The sequence below is a fragment of the Tachypleus tridentatus genome, chromosome 7 (genome assembly GCF_004210375.1).
Source record: "Tachypleus tridentatus isolate NWPU-2018 chromosome 7, ASM421037v1, whole genome shotgun sequence".
Lineage (NCBI taxonomy): Eukaryota > Metazoa > Arthropoda > Merostomata > Xiphosura > Limulidae > Tachypleus > Tachypleus tridentatus.
The window spans coordinates 72,226,825-72,244,288 of NC_134831.1; the positions used below are offsets into that span (position 1 = coordinate 72,226,825).

Here is a 17,464-nt window from a genome sequence, read left to right on the forward strand (position 1 = left end):
TATTCGGTATGCTGGTCATCAAATCGGGTATAAAACTATTAGTTTTTAACACAGAAAATTTATTAAAGGAATAATAATTCAAGATGTCTTAATATAAAATCATTAGTACTTTCGAGAAAAGTTTGGTTTTAGTTTCGCGCAGAGCTACACGAGGACTGTCTGTGCTAGTCGTCCTTAATTTAGCAATGTAAAATTAGAAGGAAGGCAGTTAATCATCACCACTCACAGCCAACTGTTGGGCTACTCTTTTACGAACGAATAGTGAGATTGATAGTCACATTATAACGCCCCCACGGCTGAAAGGGCGAGTATGTTTGGTGCGAAGGGATTCGACCCTCAACCCTCAGATTATGAGTCGAGTGCCTTAACAACTTGGCCATGCCGGGCCTTTGAAAAAAAAAAAAAACTGTTTCTTTCCTCTTCAGGAATGGGCAATAATAGAGAGTAATAACATTGAGAGTAACTTACGAATATTTTAAACAAGTTAATATGGGTACTTCAATGTAAATAAAAAGTAGCTGTTGTACAATTTAAAATTTTGTAGTCTGAAATAGAAATTTGTGTTTACTTTTAGAGTAAGGATAATTTTCTCATTTTCTTAGTGAACTCGGAGTAAATATATTGCTCTTGAATCTGTAAACAGTGTTTTGAATATCTGTTTCTCAGAACATTATTTTTGTAGGACATATGAGTGATTTGTCTGACGCAGAGTAATAGATATGATTGTTTTATAAGGATGAACATTTATTATTGGGTTAACTGTAAATTATCCGTTTAATTGGCATTTGTTAAAATGAAAAATATGAACAAAACTTAAAAGTTAATTGGAAATTGAACGGAAATTTCGACATTATTTGGTTATAGGCTTATATATATTCCTGTGTTAACGTAAAAACTAATCATTTGAACGTGAAGGTACAAAGATATTGTTATCTTACTATTCAAAGAGGGAAGCTATATGGTTAAGAACGATAATTAATCCTTTTGCTAGCTGAGGTTTTGTACTTTGTACCAAGTAGATAACTGTAAAAATAAAGCTATCATTTGTGCGATAAATGTTTGCTAAATTTCCAAGTTGTATCAATTAAAACTGCTTTATAGGTGAAGTGGGGATTATAGCAATGAAAGTGTTTTTTTGTTTTAATGCTTAAAAGTTGTTTGTTTTTTTTTTTAAATATTGTTATTCTCATTTTTAGTTTGTAATACATTTTGTCATAATTCTAAGATTTTAACAAAGTAAAAAAATTGTTAATCGAGGGAATCATCTTGTTAATTTTTATTATATTTAATTTTGTAGCTTGACAGCTAAGTTGGCCCCGATATAGCCAAGTACTTAGGGCGCTCGATTTGTAATCTAAGGGTCGCCGGTTCAAATCCCCGTCACACTGAACGTGCTCACACTTTCAGCGTTATGATGTGACGGTCATTTCCACTGTTCGTTGGTAAAAGAGTAACCCAAAAGTTAGCCAGCTGACTTCCTCCTGGTTTTGCACTGCCAAACTTGAGATGGTTAGTGCAGATACTCTTCGTGTAGCTTCTCGCAAAAACTCCCTCCGCCCCAAAACTCTAGTTTGAGTGGAAGAGGAATTTTGATGATTCTTTTAAATTTGAAGTTTCTATACAGCTTAATTATTTTAGGCTCAGTATGCAGTTTTTAAGATTATTCAAATTATTTTAGGACTATTTACTCAGTTCCTTCAGTACTATTTTATTGGGTCTTTGTTATTCTGAAGATACTATAGGCACATAATTAAAATATCTGTGTTCTTTTATCATTATTTAATAAAACTGGGTTTCTGGCACTTTGTCATTACTCTAAGTCAAACAGATAAATGTGTCTCGATAGATTATTACAGTCTGCGTTATTTTGTGGTTAAAATGAATGAACATAAGACGCATGCGATAGGTTGTAGAATAACAGGAAATTCTATCGGGATATTTATTAAAGAATAATACTGAACTTATGAGTCGTGAAATGAAGTGACTGGACACAAGATAATGGTTGTTTGTTTTGAATTTCGCTCAAAACTACGCGAGGATTATCTGCACTAACCGTCTTTAATTTATCAATGTAACACTAGAAGGGAGTCTAGTCATCCTTCATCTAGTCACCTAGTCATCATTCCCCAACGCCTGCTCTTGTGTCATTCTTTTACCAAAGAATAGTGGGATTGACTGTAAAATTATAAAGTCCCCACAGCTGAAAGGGTGAGCATACTGGGCGTGATGGGCATTCGAACCCGCAACGCTAAAATGACCAGTCAAACGCCCTAACTACCTGGCTATGCAAAACAAACAAATAAACCTTTAGACCAGTACATTTATTTACTCAGAGTTAAAAACTATGCATGTGGCTGAGCATACTTACTCAACGTAGGGAAGGCCATAACCTTAGTATACCGTTTGAAGTATATATAAGAATACTGCTATCGATATTTTGTTCAACGTGCGGTATTACAACAACACCTTCCATAGCAGAACAGGTTTAGATTATGGAAAACGAAAAAGAAACAAGGCCAGCTACGACGATATGTTCTTAAAAATTTTCTTAGTTATGTTTTTTCATGAAATCTGAACATATAGAAAATAAAGAATAAATTTACGAAATATAGTATTGTTATAAACACACTTGCAGAATAGACAATCACGTCTATTATTTTGGGACTAGGTCTTACATAACGAAAATATAGCTTGAAAAATGTCACATTTTTTCTCCTAGGATAATGTTTTGTAGTCAATTTTTTCAGAATTTCGAGCAAATCTGCACAAAGATCTATCCGCATACATACCGTGCTAAAGTTTAAAACTATTAGAGGAAAAGCAACTAGCCAACAACATTCATTGCCAGATAATACGCTACGCTTGTTTAAACGCATAGCGGAATTTTACTAATACTGTTTCAGGGTTTGTGTTGTTGTTGTTTTTCTTTCTTTTTTGACGCTACAGATGCTAGCCACATTTTAGGCACGCTAATCACTAGGTCACGCAAGGCTCTGGAGCGGATGTTATATGTTGCACTGGTACCATAAACATACTACATAACTAAACGATTCTGTGTAAAGCAATTTTGCCACTTATTCTCCTTTGCTCCAGAAGAAGAAAAGGTCCACCTTTCGCAAGAGCTTGGGTTATAGGTTTTTTATTCATCACTACTTATCCTGGTAGTTCATGACGTTTCATTAATTTGGGCATTTCAGCTCTTTTACTCTCATTAAATAACACCGCTGTAGAAAGAAAAACCACAGAACTATTTGTCCACGGCAGAGTTAATTAATAAAATTTGAAAACTTACTGACGCCAGTCATAAATAAAAGTAAAAAGCAGATGAAGAAGCGCCCAACCGATTATTAAAAAAATAGTGAAAACTTAAATCTTGCAAACGTGAAACAATGTCAGTTAATATTACGACTTGACTTCGTAAGTTTTAACTTTCGCCACTAGATGCCATGCCGTCCACAAAACTGTACTTACAATAAATTCCTTTTACAACAACTTTTGGCTTAATTTAGGCATGACTCACTCTATATCAATTTTAAGAAAAAGAAACGTAATGATTTGATCTACATTATAATATAATATTTTTGAGACCGTATAAATACTGACTGTAAAATCGTAGTTTTAATATATTAATGTTTGTTTATTGATTCCACCGCCAGGCACGTTGGCACTAACGCTTGGACTCGTCTGTCTTGAAGATACCGCACGGAGAAGAAGAAAGCGGGGTTTGTAAAGCCGCGTTGTGTGGGCTTAGCTAGGGTAGTGCCGAACGTGTCCATTAATGGCTTGCTGATTTTTGCAGCGTAAACTATTGATACTTCTGTCTCGCAAGGAGGAAGAAGTTACTCCATTGAATTTTTCCAAAGATGGGTAAGTAAAGGCTGAATAATTTCTCATTGAGAAAGATCGGAATTTACAAAATATGGAGATAATGAGACCACAGATGTATAGGTTGCAGTGATTTGAAGCGTGGAATAGCGATACCCATATAGTGATGGCCTTATACGGATGTTCTAAATAACGTTGTAGCTCATTTCTAATTCTATCTTACGTTTAGCTGACGAAAACCAGAAATAATTTCAATTTCGTACTTGTACTCTGCTTTTTAAAGTTAAATCTTTATCCAGGGTAGTGGTATTTGAAGAAAAAAAAATAAAACTTCCTAATGCTTATGACAAAAATAGCTAAGAATCCAAGCTGTACGTTTCTTTTCTCGCTTTATCTTTGACATCGAGGATGTATGATAGTGTCTTTTATAAGGAGCCGGTTGAGGGTTGCTCAAACGAACTAAAATAAAGTAGCATTTCTGAAACGTTGTTTTGGTAAAACAACATGGCTTACAGGTAGTGAATTTGTATTATTCAAGCTATACGTATTTTTAAATGGTACGCATAATGTAATACATGAAACTCAGTTTAAAAAGATATATGAATATATATATGTGTGTGTTTGTGTTGCGCGCATGTGTTCACATGCAATATTTATATTTTAAAGAAATTTTAAAAATCATCAGTTGTATAAGTACTTTATGCGTGTTCTATTTAATGTACCAAGAATAATAAAAGAAGAAATAAAACTACATTTTTTGGCACAATGTAAGATAATTTTTCTTTATTAGTCACTGCCGACTGCTTTCGGTAAGAGTTACCATCATGAGGATTAATATCAAGATACTAACCCTAATGACAGTAACTGTGGTTAATAATAAAGGTTTTACTTTTCATTGAGCCAAAAAACATCGCTTTTATGTGTTTTACTCTTGATGTAGTTGCACAGGGTGCCTGAAAAGAGATTATATGTATCAAGATGAAATATTCTGTTCGTTTTACTAATATTTTTGCTAAAATTCATTTCTACCATGTGATTTTCATTGAATATTTTAGATTTAAACAGTAAAATAATACATATTAATAAATATGTATACCTAACCATGCCATATATCATATGCCACACACACACAAAGTGATTGTAACTTAGCATACATTTTTAAACGTAGATGTTGCGTTAAGAAAATTTTGAATGATAAAAAGAGCTAAATAATTTTGCAAAATCCTCTCAAGAAACCCCAAAGAAACGTGAATAGATAAATTACTGGAAGTAGCTTACTATTTCAAAACCCTGATGTGGTTCAACCAATAAAATAGTGAATGCTTCGATACTCAATTAAAAAAAAATGTTAGAATTGTTCTTTTTTTAACGTGTGTTTCTAATTGAGTAGTCAAAGAAAATATTAAAATAGTGTTTAAAAAGTTTGTTCTGCTTATCAAGCACATTGACGACAAATTTATTTATTTTTTACTAGTATTAGTAGTATATCACGTGGCTGTTACGTCAACGTGAATCACTTGGAAACAACGTACGGGACGATTTTAGTGAGAGTGGGGCTCTGTGTAATATCTCAATGGTCCAGATGCGAACAAGGTCACATATATTATACCGTTGCAGAATGGCTTACTGCTAAGACGTTTAGAATCATATACGTAATGTGAGCTTCGCTGCTTATCCTCTCGTATATAACAACGTTTATAAAGCAGATGAATTACATAATAGAGAAGCAATTGGACCGTAAAGTAATGCTCATTTTAACATCTGAATAGTGCTAGTAGCTTAATAAAATAGAAGTGCTTTTATAATTCATTTCATATTGTTGCTAATTAACCTGACTGGCTAGGGATACAAATTGGCGATGGAAAGCAGAAAATGGAAAGAAACCGTGAAAAACCTTATGTTAGAGGAATCAAAGCAAGTTGATTTACTCTTGTAATATTAATTTTAGGAGACCTAATGAGTTACTCATGAATCTATTGAAACAAACCACAGTCGTAAAAGAATGTATTTTGATCCAAGCTACTATTTAGTGTAAAAATTATTATTTAATTTATTTTGTGTTTGTTTGTTTTTGAATTTCGCATAAAGCTACTCGAGGGCTATCTGTGCTAGCCGTCCCTAATTTAGCAGTGTAAGACTAGAGGGAAGTCAGCTAGTCATCACCACCCACCGCCAACTCTTGGGCTACTCTTTTACCAACGAATAGTTGGATTGACCGTCACATTATAACGCCCCCACGGCTGAAAGGGCGAGCATGTTTGGCGCGACGGGATGCGAACCCATGACCCTCAGTATTACGAGTTGCACACCTTAACACACTTGGCCATGCCGGGCCCATTTATTTCGTGAATAAACATTATATGATTGTTTATTTTTTTATTATAAGAGAGTTAAAAGCAGACGATTATTGGTTGGCAGCTGTGTTTCTAATTCGTTGATGTCGAGATATAAACATAAATAATATGAGATGAGCAGGAAACAGCGGACAGACGAAGACTATAACAGCAGAAAGTAAAGTCACGGCTGAAGTTAAGTTAATCGTGAAGTTAACTACGGTAGAAGTGATGAGCATAACAATTAACATAGGCCTAACGTTTAATATGTTAAGACTAATACTAACAATAGGATATGAGATAAGTGATTTATACCGTCAAAACGTAGTTTTAAATTAATTAAATCGACCTAAATGCACTGTGACAAAAGGAACATAGGATATTTTGAAGAAAGAAGACCAAACGATTCCTGGTAAAGCAGTATACAACTGCGGTAACTTGTGCAACATTGTAAGTGAATTACTCGTATACTCAGAATACTATTGTGATAGAAATAGGGAAAGGTAGTTCGGGTGGTCCATTGAAATTTTAAAGTAATTGATTGAATGGGTCTAAGTAGACTTTTGACAAGAGGAGAACCGTATAGTGCTTATGATATTCTGATGATAACTATTTTATAAATAATTTGTTGTACATACCTCAAACTGGTTTCGAATATACATATTATTTTGAAAACAAGTGGAATGAATGCTGTTCATTTATCATTGAATTTATCGCCAGCAAATCACAGACACCTACTGTAGAAGAATACTAAGCCAAATAACAACACAGTATATAGTTACACTGTTAAGAGATATAAGTAAAAGCTTTTCATTGACAGTTGGTGATCACATAACAACCTTGACATCTGACAAAATGCGTGTTTAAAGCTTTGATCAGTAGCTATTTAAACACAAAAGGTGAAAAAGAAACTCTTAATGTCGTTAATTATAAGATATTAGCATAAATATCCGCTCTCTGGGCAGATATAACTGCTAGTTCTGATGGAAGGCTATTGGCCTTACAGCCTTTTCTGAAAATTTGTGACAGTTCTACAACAGTGTACTTGTGCTTGATATTTAGTAATGTTCACCGTCTATGAAAAAAACTATTTTATTGAAATTGTAATTTAAAAATGAGCTATCATCACAACATTACATCACAAAGTAAATTTTATTGAAGTATTTTTTTGTAGATGCAGTTATCAATGATTGTTTGTTTTTGAATTCCGCGCAACCTACACGAGGGCTATCTGCCCCTAATTTAGCAGTGTAAGACAGCTAGTCTTACAGTGGAAGGCAGCTAGTCATTACCACCCTCCACCAACTTTGGGATACTCTTTTACTAACAAATAGTGGGAGTGATTGTCACATTATGATTATAACGTCTCCACGGCTGAAAGGGCGAGCGTGTTTAGTGTGACGGGGATTCGAAACCGCTATCCTCAGATCAGGAGTCGAGCACCTTAACCACCTGGCCATGCCGGACCTATTATCAGTCAAAGTGCTTTGCTTTCCTGTTACAACACTCATGTGATTTTCACTGGGAAAAATATAATTTTTTTAAACTTTTTATTATTTTATATTTACGTTTCACATATAAAATATAATTTTTTTAGAGTTTCTATTATTTTATATTTGAAACGTACTCCATTTTGTAACTTTTTATCTGCAAGTGTTCTCGAAGAAAATACAGGTTATTACAATGAAGTATGTGTTTAAATCTGAAATATACTTATTTTAGTTTGTAGCTTTTATTAGTTAATTCTGAAACATATCTTGTTTTAGTAGAACTTTCAATTGTTTTATTTACTTCTCAGATATGAAATACTGCCTAGTTATACAAATATTACACAGTATTGATTTGTGCAGTAGTTTTGGATGTATACATCGCAAGCTGTATTATAAGATATACGACTTTGAAGTAACAACATCATAGTGAATGCGATTATTCTACCTAATTGTAAATGTTAACTGACCCAGTTTTCACAAGATTCAAAAAGTTATATCCTGTCATGATAAAAAAAAATCACATGTCCCGATACTTTTCACTTGACTAAAAAAGATTTATGAGTTTGTCTCTCCAATTTCTTTTTTTAGTGATCAAAATTACCACTTTGTCTTATTATATAAACTTGAAATATTACTCAGACGACACCAGCGCTTTTGAAGATGTTCTCATTTCTTCTTTACCACAATTAGTGATAATTCTAAAAAGCTTGTTTGATTTAGAGCAAAGTCACATTCAGCGGTCTGCTGTGTCCACTGCAAGGAATCAGACCCTGGATTTTAGCGTTGAAAATGGGTGAACTTACCGGTAGACACCTCTAAAAAAAACCCAAAAAAACGTTTTAGCTGTTTACTTTGTTATATTATTATAATTATTTTCGTTGGTTCATGGAACTATCTTACTTAAAATGTCTAAAGTTAATTAGAGTAAAATCTCTCTTCTCCTATTTACTGATCCCAAGTATAATTTTACCAACGCTTTACCTTTTAAGAGTTTACTTTTCGTATTTGGAACTTAAATCTGGAGATACAATTAAACTAGATAAAACTACCCACACTAGTTATATAGCTCAAGCAGTGAGACGTATTGCAATGACTTAAGAAAATGTAACGTGGTTTGTAGTTTACTCTGTCATGTTGGACGTCAAGTGCTTACATGCGTTCGAGATGAAAACTGATAAATTTGTTTTTTTAATATCGTTTTATGAGACGCCATAAGTCATGATATCAATGTACATAGAGAAAGGTGATGGAAGAAACTGAGTGACCTTCAACTCTACTTTTTACAGCTAGTCGTAACAATAGATTGCTAGAAGGGGATGTTTGACGTCCAATATGGCGGCGATAAATGTAACAGAAGGTTTTGTGACGTCACGTGTAATATTTGTTTTTGCTGTTTTTTTTAAATTTCGCGTAAAGCTACACGCGGGCCATCTGCACTAACCGTCCATAATTTAGCAGTTTATGACAAGAGGGAAGGCTGCTTGTAATCATCATCCACTGCCAACTCTTGGGCTACTCTTTTACCAACAAATAGTGGGATTGACCGTCACATTATAACGCCCCCACGGCTGAAAGAGGATTCGAACCCGCAATCCTCAGATTATAAGTCGAGTGACTTAACCACCTGGCCATGCCGGGCCCGCGTGTAACCTCTCTTGGATGATTCATAACCTGTAGGATATTGAAATATTCAAAATGAAAGCGTATGTCAAAGTTGGTTGGATGCTTGGTTTATATTAAAAAGTTTGTCTCTCCCAAGTGCAGAGAACTATTTAGAAGTGTTCTTACCACGTCAAATCTCTTGGTACGTTCTAATTCAATTTATGTATGTAAATTATAAATCAGTGCTGTTGTGAGGAAATATTGGTTTGGTTGCTGTTAAGCACAAAGTTACATTATGGGATACATATGGTCTGCCCACTGCGTGTATCGAAATCTTATTTTTAACGTCGTAAACCTGCAGACTTACCGCTTAGTTTATTGGTGGGGGGTAGCCAATGTTAAAACGAAAAGGTAAACAGATAGATTTGTTTGATATCTAGTATACCCTGTTACATCGTAATTACGCACAACTTACAGAATTTATTACGTAACAAAATAAGTATGTATCTTACTTAAGTATACTTATGATAGAAATACTTTGAAGTGAATAACGGTAGTGTGAATGTGCAATCATGTATTTTTCTCAGACCCATTCCTGGTAAAACTACATTATAATATAACGTCTTATGTTATGTTCTCTCTTTCTCTCCTACAAACAACAAGTGTTGCTGAGTGTGGTTAAGATGCTATATGTATATCCGAGGACTCGTGATTCTTGCCTGGTTTACGAAATATTGCGCTCAGTAGAATTATAGGAGTGTTATAAGAATGAAGGTCAAATCCCACTGTTCGATTAGAGTAGCTGAAAAGTTTATGATTGGTTGAGCAGTTGCCCTAGCTCTAGTGACGCAAGTTTACTCTATCTGTTGAAAAGTAGGGCTAGCTAGCGTTGATAGACTTTTTATAGTTTTAAGCGAATATTCGAAAAACAAACCAACAGTCAACAGCAATCAGAGGCTTAATATATATAGGTGAGGATTTCATGGGTGAAGCGCACCACCTACGTCAAACGTCAATTACCAAAAAATATCGAAGGTTTGTTTATATACTGTAAGATAAAGTTTTGACAGAGAAACATTAACGAACCAACTTAGTAAATTAGCACTGAAAATCTTTATAAACCAAAAACACTGTCAGTAGGTAATTAACCGATCAAAAGTCCTTGTTGCAATCAACAACTAAATGCGGTAAACTGATAACAAGATGGCGTTTCATTTCACATCCATGTTTCCTCATTAATCTTGAAGAATATAAACGAAAGTGGATTGAAATGTCGTCTAATTCTTAATTCATCATTAGTTTGATAAAAATTGTTTCTCATTCCTTGCAGCTGTTTGTGAATAACTGATATTGTGAATTGTGGTTAAATTCGACTTTTGAGAGCTCGCATTGATAAAGAATATATTTCTTTTTCTCCCATCGTTTGTCTTATTGCTGTTTCTCTTTTTCTCTCTCTCTCTCTCGTGAAATATGTGCTTCGTGGACGTTTGGTCTGTTTACGCATTTCTTCTTGAGTGCAAGGCTAAATGATGGGCTGGCTGTGCTTTGTGCACCACGGGTATTGAAACAAGTTATAAACCAGCAAACTTACTGCTGAGCTACTAAAGAGCTACATTGACATCTCAGTTTGGAGTAACTATTGCAGATAGTCCTGAGTAACTTTATGTGTAATTCAACAAAAACGGCTCGAACTCGAGATCCTCAGATTTCCTGCTTGAGACGTTAACCACATGTTAATGTTCTGGCCAAGTTTTAACAGCAGTAAACGGCATTCACACACATACATATTTGTTTATTTTTAATTTGGTGCGAAGCTACACGAGGGCTATCTGGGCTAGCCGTCCCTAATTTAGCAGTGTAAGACTAGAGGGAAGGCAGCTAGTCATCACCACCCACCGCCAACGAATAGTAGGATTGACACGGCTGAAAGGGCGAGCATGTTTGGTGCGATGGGGATTCGCACCCGCGACCCTCTGATTACGAGCCGAGTGCCTTAACCACCTAGTCATGCCGGTCCGATACGAAACGTGTCTAAACTATAGTCCTACTTGCCGATTTTTAGATACACTCATTTTGAAACAAATTTTACAATATTTTCAGCTTGGCGGCCGGTGTAGGCTCGCTGGACCCGCTGATTTCCTTTAATAGTCAATTTTTTCACACAGACGGTGTCATTAGCTGTGTTTTGCAGTACGGTCGATTTATTTTTGGGATATATGACGAAATTTTGAGGAATATTACGTCATTCGAAATTGCGTTAGAAGGGCAAGGGTTTTTTGTTTGTTGTTTTTGAATTTCGCACAAAGCTACGCGAGAGCTATCTGCGCTAGCCGTCCCTAATTTAGCAGTGTAAGACTAGAGGGAAGGCAGCTAGTCATCACCACCAACCGCCAACTCTTGGGCTACTCTTTTACCAACGAAGAGTGGGATTGACCGTAACATTATAACGCCCCCACGTCTGAAAGGGCGAGCATGTTTGGCGCGACGGGGATGCGAACCCGCGACCCTCAGATTACGAGTCGCACGCCCATGTAATTTGAGAAGTTACGAATTCGGCTGTTTTTTTCACTGTGTTCTCGTGGCAAGATTGCTTTTCACATCAATCCAAATTATCAGTTATCTGTAAGCACATATTGTATGACGACTAGGCGATGAAAATTTGAAATTTATGCTTTCTATTGGCTGTAAATCTAATGGGTGTCGGCCTCAAAAAGAAAATATTAGCAAATTGTAAACTAAAACATTTACAATTGTAAACATCTACCCATGAAATACGAACTAACTTTGTCATCAGAACATTTACTCATGAAATATGAACTAACTTTGTCATCAGAACATTTACCCATGAAATACGAACTAACTTTGTCATCAGTTTGTTTGTTTGTTTTGGAATTTCGCACAAAGCAACTCGAGGGCTATCTGTGCTAGCCGTCCCTAATTTAGCAGTGTAAGACTAGACGGAAGGCACCTAGTCATCACCATCCACCGCCAACTCTTGGGCTACTCTTTTACCAACGAATAGTGGGATTGACCGTCACATTATAACACACCCACGACTGAAAGGGCGAGCATGTTTGGCGCGACCGGGATGCGAACCCGCGACCCTCAGATTACGAGTCACACGCCTTAACACGCTTGGTTATGCTGGGCCAAAAGGGCAAAGAGATCAGTCAAAACACAACTTCTTACCAACTCAATGAAGAGAAAACGGTATCAGTGGGGTCTAAAATACAAGAACTGATCGCAAGAAAATAGAGACAAATTGTTTCGTACAGGGTCAAAGAAGTCTGCATGTTCGCAGATCTCCAGGTGAGAAATTTCGAGAATCACACATCAATCAGTTCGTAAAACATCCCTTGAAGAAGATGTTTTGGGGCTTTTTCAGCTACTATGGCGTTGGAAGCTTACATATCGTAGAAGGTAGGATGCGAGGACCATAGTACATCGAAATTTTGCAAAGAAGAGTCGTTCCATAATTGATAAAGAGATTTCCAGATGGATCTGGCATTTTTCAGGAAGATCTGGCTCCGTGCCACACATCGAAACTTGTGAAAAATTTTATGATTACAACGCGAATAAAGGTGCTGGACTGGCCTGGAAACTCTCCGGACTTAAATCTTATTGAAAATCTTTGGGCGATTTGTAAAGAAAAACTTCGGGGAAAGACTGTACTACGAAAGATAAGCTAATTGAGGCCATTATTTGAGGTGTGGTACCGTGATCCAAAAATTAGTAAAGATTAGAGTCAACTCGTGGACTCAATGGCAAAGCGGATTAATGATCTTCTGAAAAATAAAGGCGGTCATGTCATGTATTAATTTGTGAGTAATTTTGGATTCTCAGGAATAAAACGCAAAAAAATTGAAAAAAAATCGTAATTTTCCGTCTTGTTTCAATTTAATTGCACAAGGGTGTACTTATATGAGATTGAGATAGTTGGAAGAGCACAATGTATATAGGATGGTGTTTTGTTTTCTTTTAAATTACGGATGCTTTACACTAAATTGTTAGAAACTAATCACACTGTCATTCAACGTTTTAAAACGTAACGTGATGTAGATTTACTATACGTTATTGTTGAGCAGCTTGTACCATAACTGAAATGCGCAGGACTTATTATTTGTGGGAAGTAAAGTGGCTCAGAGCTTTGGCTCTGAATGAAACCAAGAATGCCATACGATTAACCTTTATTTTTAAAGTCCATGAAATAATTTGAATTTATAGATTAGCTTAAAATTTTCCCGTCACTGAGGACAGTCACTTTTGCTTGTCAGTATATAATATTGACGACTGACAAGTCTGGTTTAAGTTTTATAAAATCAAAAGGACGCATTGAGAAAAATCGGTGCATATACAAAGTTTTACGTTTTATTAATGTCTAATAAACTTATAAGTAGCGTTAATCGCTTTTGTGTATATATATATATATATGTATAAGCTACAATATTCTACATCCTGCACATTTAAATTACGCCTCACTCTAATCAATGTAAAATGTCCCCCTCAGTGGCACAGCGGTATGTCTGTGGAGTACAAATAACTCACTGTATAGCTTTGTACTTAATTCTAAACACTCATTCACTTGCCAGGTAGTTAGGACGCTTGACTCCTAATCTGAGGGTCGTGAGTTCGAAGTTCCCATTAGACCAAAGTGTACTAGCTCTTTCAACCGTGAGAGCGTGTAAAGTTAAGATCAGTCCCACTATTCGTTACGTAAAAGAGTAGTCCAAGATTTGGCGTTGGGTGGTGATGATTAGCTGCCTTCCCTCTAGTCTTACACTGCGAAATTGTAGACAGCTAGCGCGGATAGTCCTCGTGTAGCATTGCGCGAAATTTAAAAAACAAACAAACCAAACAATCACTCAGTACACAACTGTTTGTTTTGTAATTCCCATGACAAACTGTTAAATAATAGAATTGTACAGTATAAAGAGTTCTTTTACATGTGATACGTGTAACTGATGTGGTTCACCGACAAGCTCTTTTATTTCATCACATCTTCAAATCACTTATGTTTTGAAATTGTATGATAATTTTTTTCTGGGTTCATTAAAATACGTTAGGTGTGTTTTATATGAAAGAAATGTAAACACAGAAATTATGAACCAGCTTCGTACAATAGGTATCTTAGATAAATATACATTTGGTATTTTTATGTTTTTGTTTCAGTGTGTATCAAGACCTTATAATCATTTGCTTTACTTCGGACTTCCAAACTTATATAATATCCACGATGATTCGTTAATTTTATGCTCTTGTTCAAAGGACTCTTGTAATACCCACGATGATTCGTTACTTTTGTGCCTTTGTTCAATTGGCTCATGGTGTGGAACTTTAACATTTCTGATTTCCGATGCTTTATATCTTTGCAATCAGACATTTTATCCTATAATGATAGGTAGGTACACAATATCTTGTAAAGTAATTTACAATAAACTTTTAAACCCACACTTACGAAACAATACCAAATTTATGCACAGTTAGGACAGAAAGTATTGGTACCCCTGCGTCCAGAGCGGTTTTTTGCTCATAACTTAAAAAGTATCACGAGTAAGCAAATAGAATTATAATATATTATAAATATTATAAAAACACACATCTATATAATTTTTTATTTAAATTAAACGACCTAATAAACTGTTTATAAACAAATAACCAAAAATAGGAGGAGCAGAAAGTGTTCGTACAGTTTGGAACGTGTGAAAAAACTGATATCCCGTAAAAGTTTTGTTTAGTTTGGCGAACGAACTGCATTATACCACTCAAGAACTAGACACTGGGTTCATAATTATTGGAATTTAGCCAGCACAAAATGTACTTCCGGCAATTTAGCGCCGTCTCTGTCATTATCTGCTTGGTCATCATGGCGAACAGGAAACAACTGTCCAGTGATTTAAAAAACCGAATTATTGTTAAATACAAGTCTCGTGTGTCTCTTTCCGATGTTGCTACACAACTCTGTTCAAAGCATAACTGCCAAGTTTAATTTTACAGGATCAACTGCTAACCTCCCTCGTTCCGGACGCCTCACCAAAATTCCAGAGAGAACCAAGAGGAAGGTTCTCAGAGAATTTAGTAGAAACTCTCGTTTAACACGTAATGACATACAGAAACTGGTAAGGGAAACTGGGGTTGAAGTAAGCACCTGTACAGTTACGAACATGTTACGCTCTTCTGGGTTCAAAGCATGCCGTCCTCGTAGAACTTCATATTTAAAACATGTTCATTTAGAAGCACGATTGAGGTATGCAGGAAAGCATGTAGATAAACCCTTTACCTACTGGAGGAGTATTATTTGGTCAGACGAGACTAAAATCGAGCATTTCGGCCACAATGATGTTCGCTATATCTTCCGTAAGAAGGGGGAACGAAATCTTCCAAAGAATACCGTCCCTATAGTTAAAGACGGTGGTGGCTTGATCGTGCTATGGGGTTTCTTCAGCTCTTCTGGTGTAGGCAGCCTTCACTGCGTCAACGGAATCATGAAGAAAGAAGAGTACGTTGATATATTAGGCACTTATATCAAGAATGATGCTCGGAACTTGCAGCTTGGGCGTCGTTGGATTTTCCAGCACGACAATGATCCTAAGCACACATCTAAATATGTGCAATCCTGGTTGCAGAGGAACCATATAAGCGTTCTGGAGTGGTCATTGCAGTCACCCGATCTCAACCCAATTGAAAACGTTTGGCATGAGTTGAAGACCAGGGTTCATCAGCGTCATCCGAAAAACTTGCAAGAGCTGGAGGCCTTCTGTAAAGAAGAATGGAAGAAAATGCCAGTCGAATACTGTCAAACGATCATGGAGGGCTATGAGGAGAGATTGCGCCAAGTAATTTACCTGAAAGGCAACACAACTAACCATTAAAGTAGACGCACGAACACTTTCTGCCCCTTCTATGTTTGGTTATTTGTTTATAAAAAGTTTATTTGTCATTCAATTGACAAAAAAATTAGTGTAGAAGTGTGTTAGTATAATATTTGTAATATATCCTACTTTCGTTATCCTACTCGTGATACTTTTTAAGTTATGATGAAAAACTACTCACAACGCAGGGGGTACGAACACTTTCTGTTGTAACTGTAGATACCAGAATCCATATAAGTTTGGTACTGGTACTGTTCCGTTGATTTGGACTTACAAATTATTATTTGGCTAAAACATCTAATTATAAATACGAAACAATACCAAATTTATATGGATGCTAGAATCTACATAAGTGTGGTACTGTTCCGTTGGTATGGACTCATACTTCATTGTATTAACTTGTATTTTATTCGAGAACGCTTGCAGTTTTGTTTTTAGTTGATATATAAATATATTCTGGGGTAATGCCTCAGTGAAAGCTGAGGTTCGTTTTTTTTTTTCCAGGTCCTAGTTTTGTGCAGTGAATAAACATGCGCTATGTTTAGATGTTTTGTGTGTTTGTATTTAGAAATCTCCTCTCACTGAGACCGCGGTCAATGGCCTGCTCCGAGAGTATGTGCCTTGTTCTATGAGTAAACTTAACGCTATCTTTGACTTTTTTTGTATTCAGGAATTATGTATTATAACTAGTTTTGTGATCATTAAACGTGCTTTAAATATTATAATAAGAAAATTTTCCAGTTTATGATAACAAGAATCATGCCCCCCTCTCCTTTAACGGCTGTGTAGTTGTTTTTCTGACTCATGTTTAATAACCCCACTATTACTACGTGGCTACCTGACGTGTGTGTGGGTGTGTTATAAGAGATTAATTACATAATATTTTAGTAGCTAAGTCTCTGCATAAAGCATTCATATTTTGTCTGCCTAAAGGAATATATTTTCTTCATGATGACAAGAAACCCACTTGAAATAAAAATATATCTCAGAACGGCTTGTATGGGTATTAACACTGGTATGGCTATCCCTAGATGACCTAGGAAGGTCGAAACGTTGTTCTCTGCTTATCAATAAGTGTTAATACTCATACCAGCTGTTCTGAGATACATTATATTTTCTTGTCGTATTTTACTTTAAATTCATTCAGTTACCAGAAAAAAAAAATGTCATGATCTAAGTTAGGAAGTTCTATATTTAACCATATTGGAATGATCTTTAAAACGAGAAAATAAACAACACGTGACCCGCTCTTTTCCCTCTTCCATTGCAGGAGGATAAAAATACAAAACTGTATTCGCAAAAACAAGAACAGACTTCTCAAACTCAGATTTGATCAAAATGGATA

At 35.7% G+C, this 17,464-nt stretch overlaps 1 protein-coding gene across 1 annotated transcript in view; it reads left to right on the forward strand.

Moving 5' to 3' along the window:
• The first annotated feature begins 3,548 nt into the window (after positions 1-3,548).
• LOC143255958 (actin-binding LIM protein 1-like) overlaps positions 3,549-17,464 on the forward strand; it is a 116,836-nt gene continuing 102,920 nt past the window's right edge. The window contains exon 1 of the mRNA XM_076512447.1: positions 3,549-3,867. Coding sequence (XP_076368562.1) covers positions 3,864-3,867 — 4 coding nt within the window. The 5' untranslated portion in view covers positions 3,549-3,863. The remainder of the gene's footprint in view (positions 3,868-17,464) is intronic.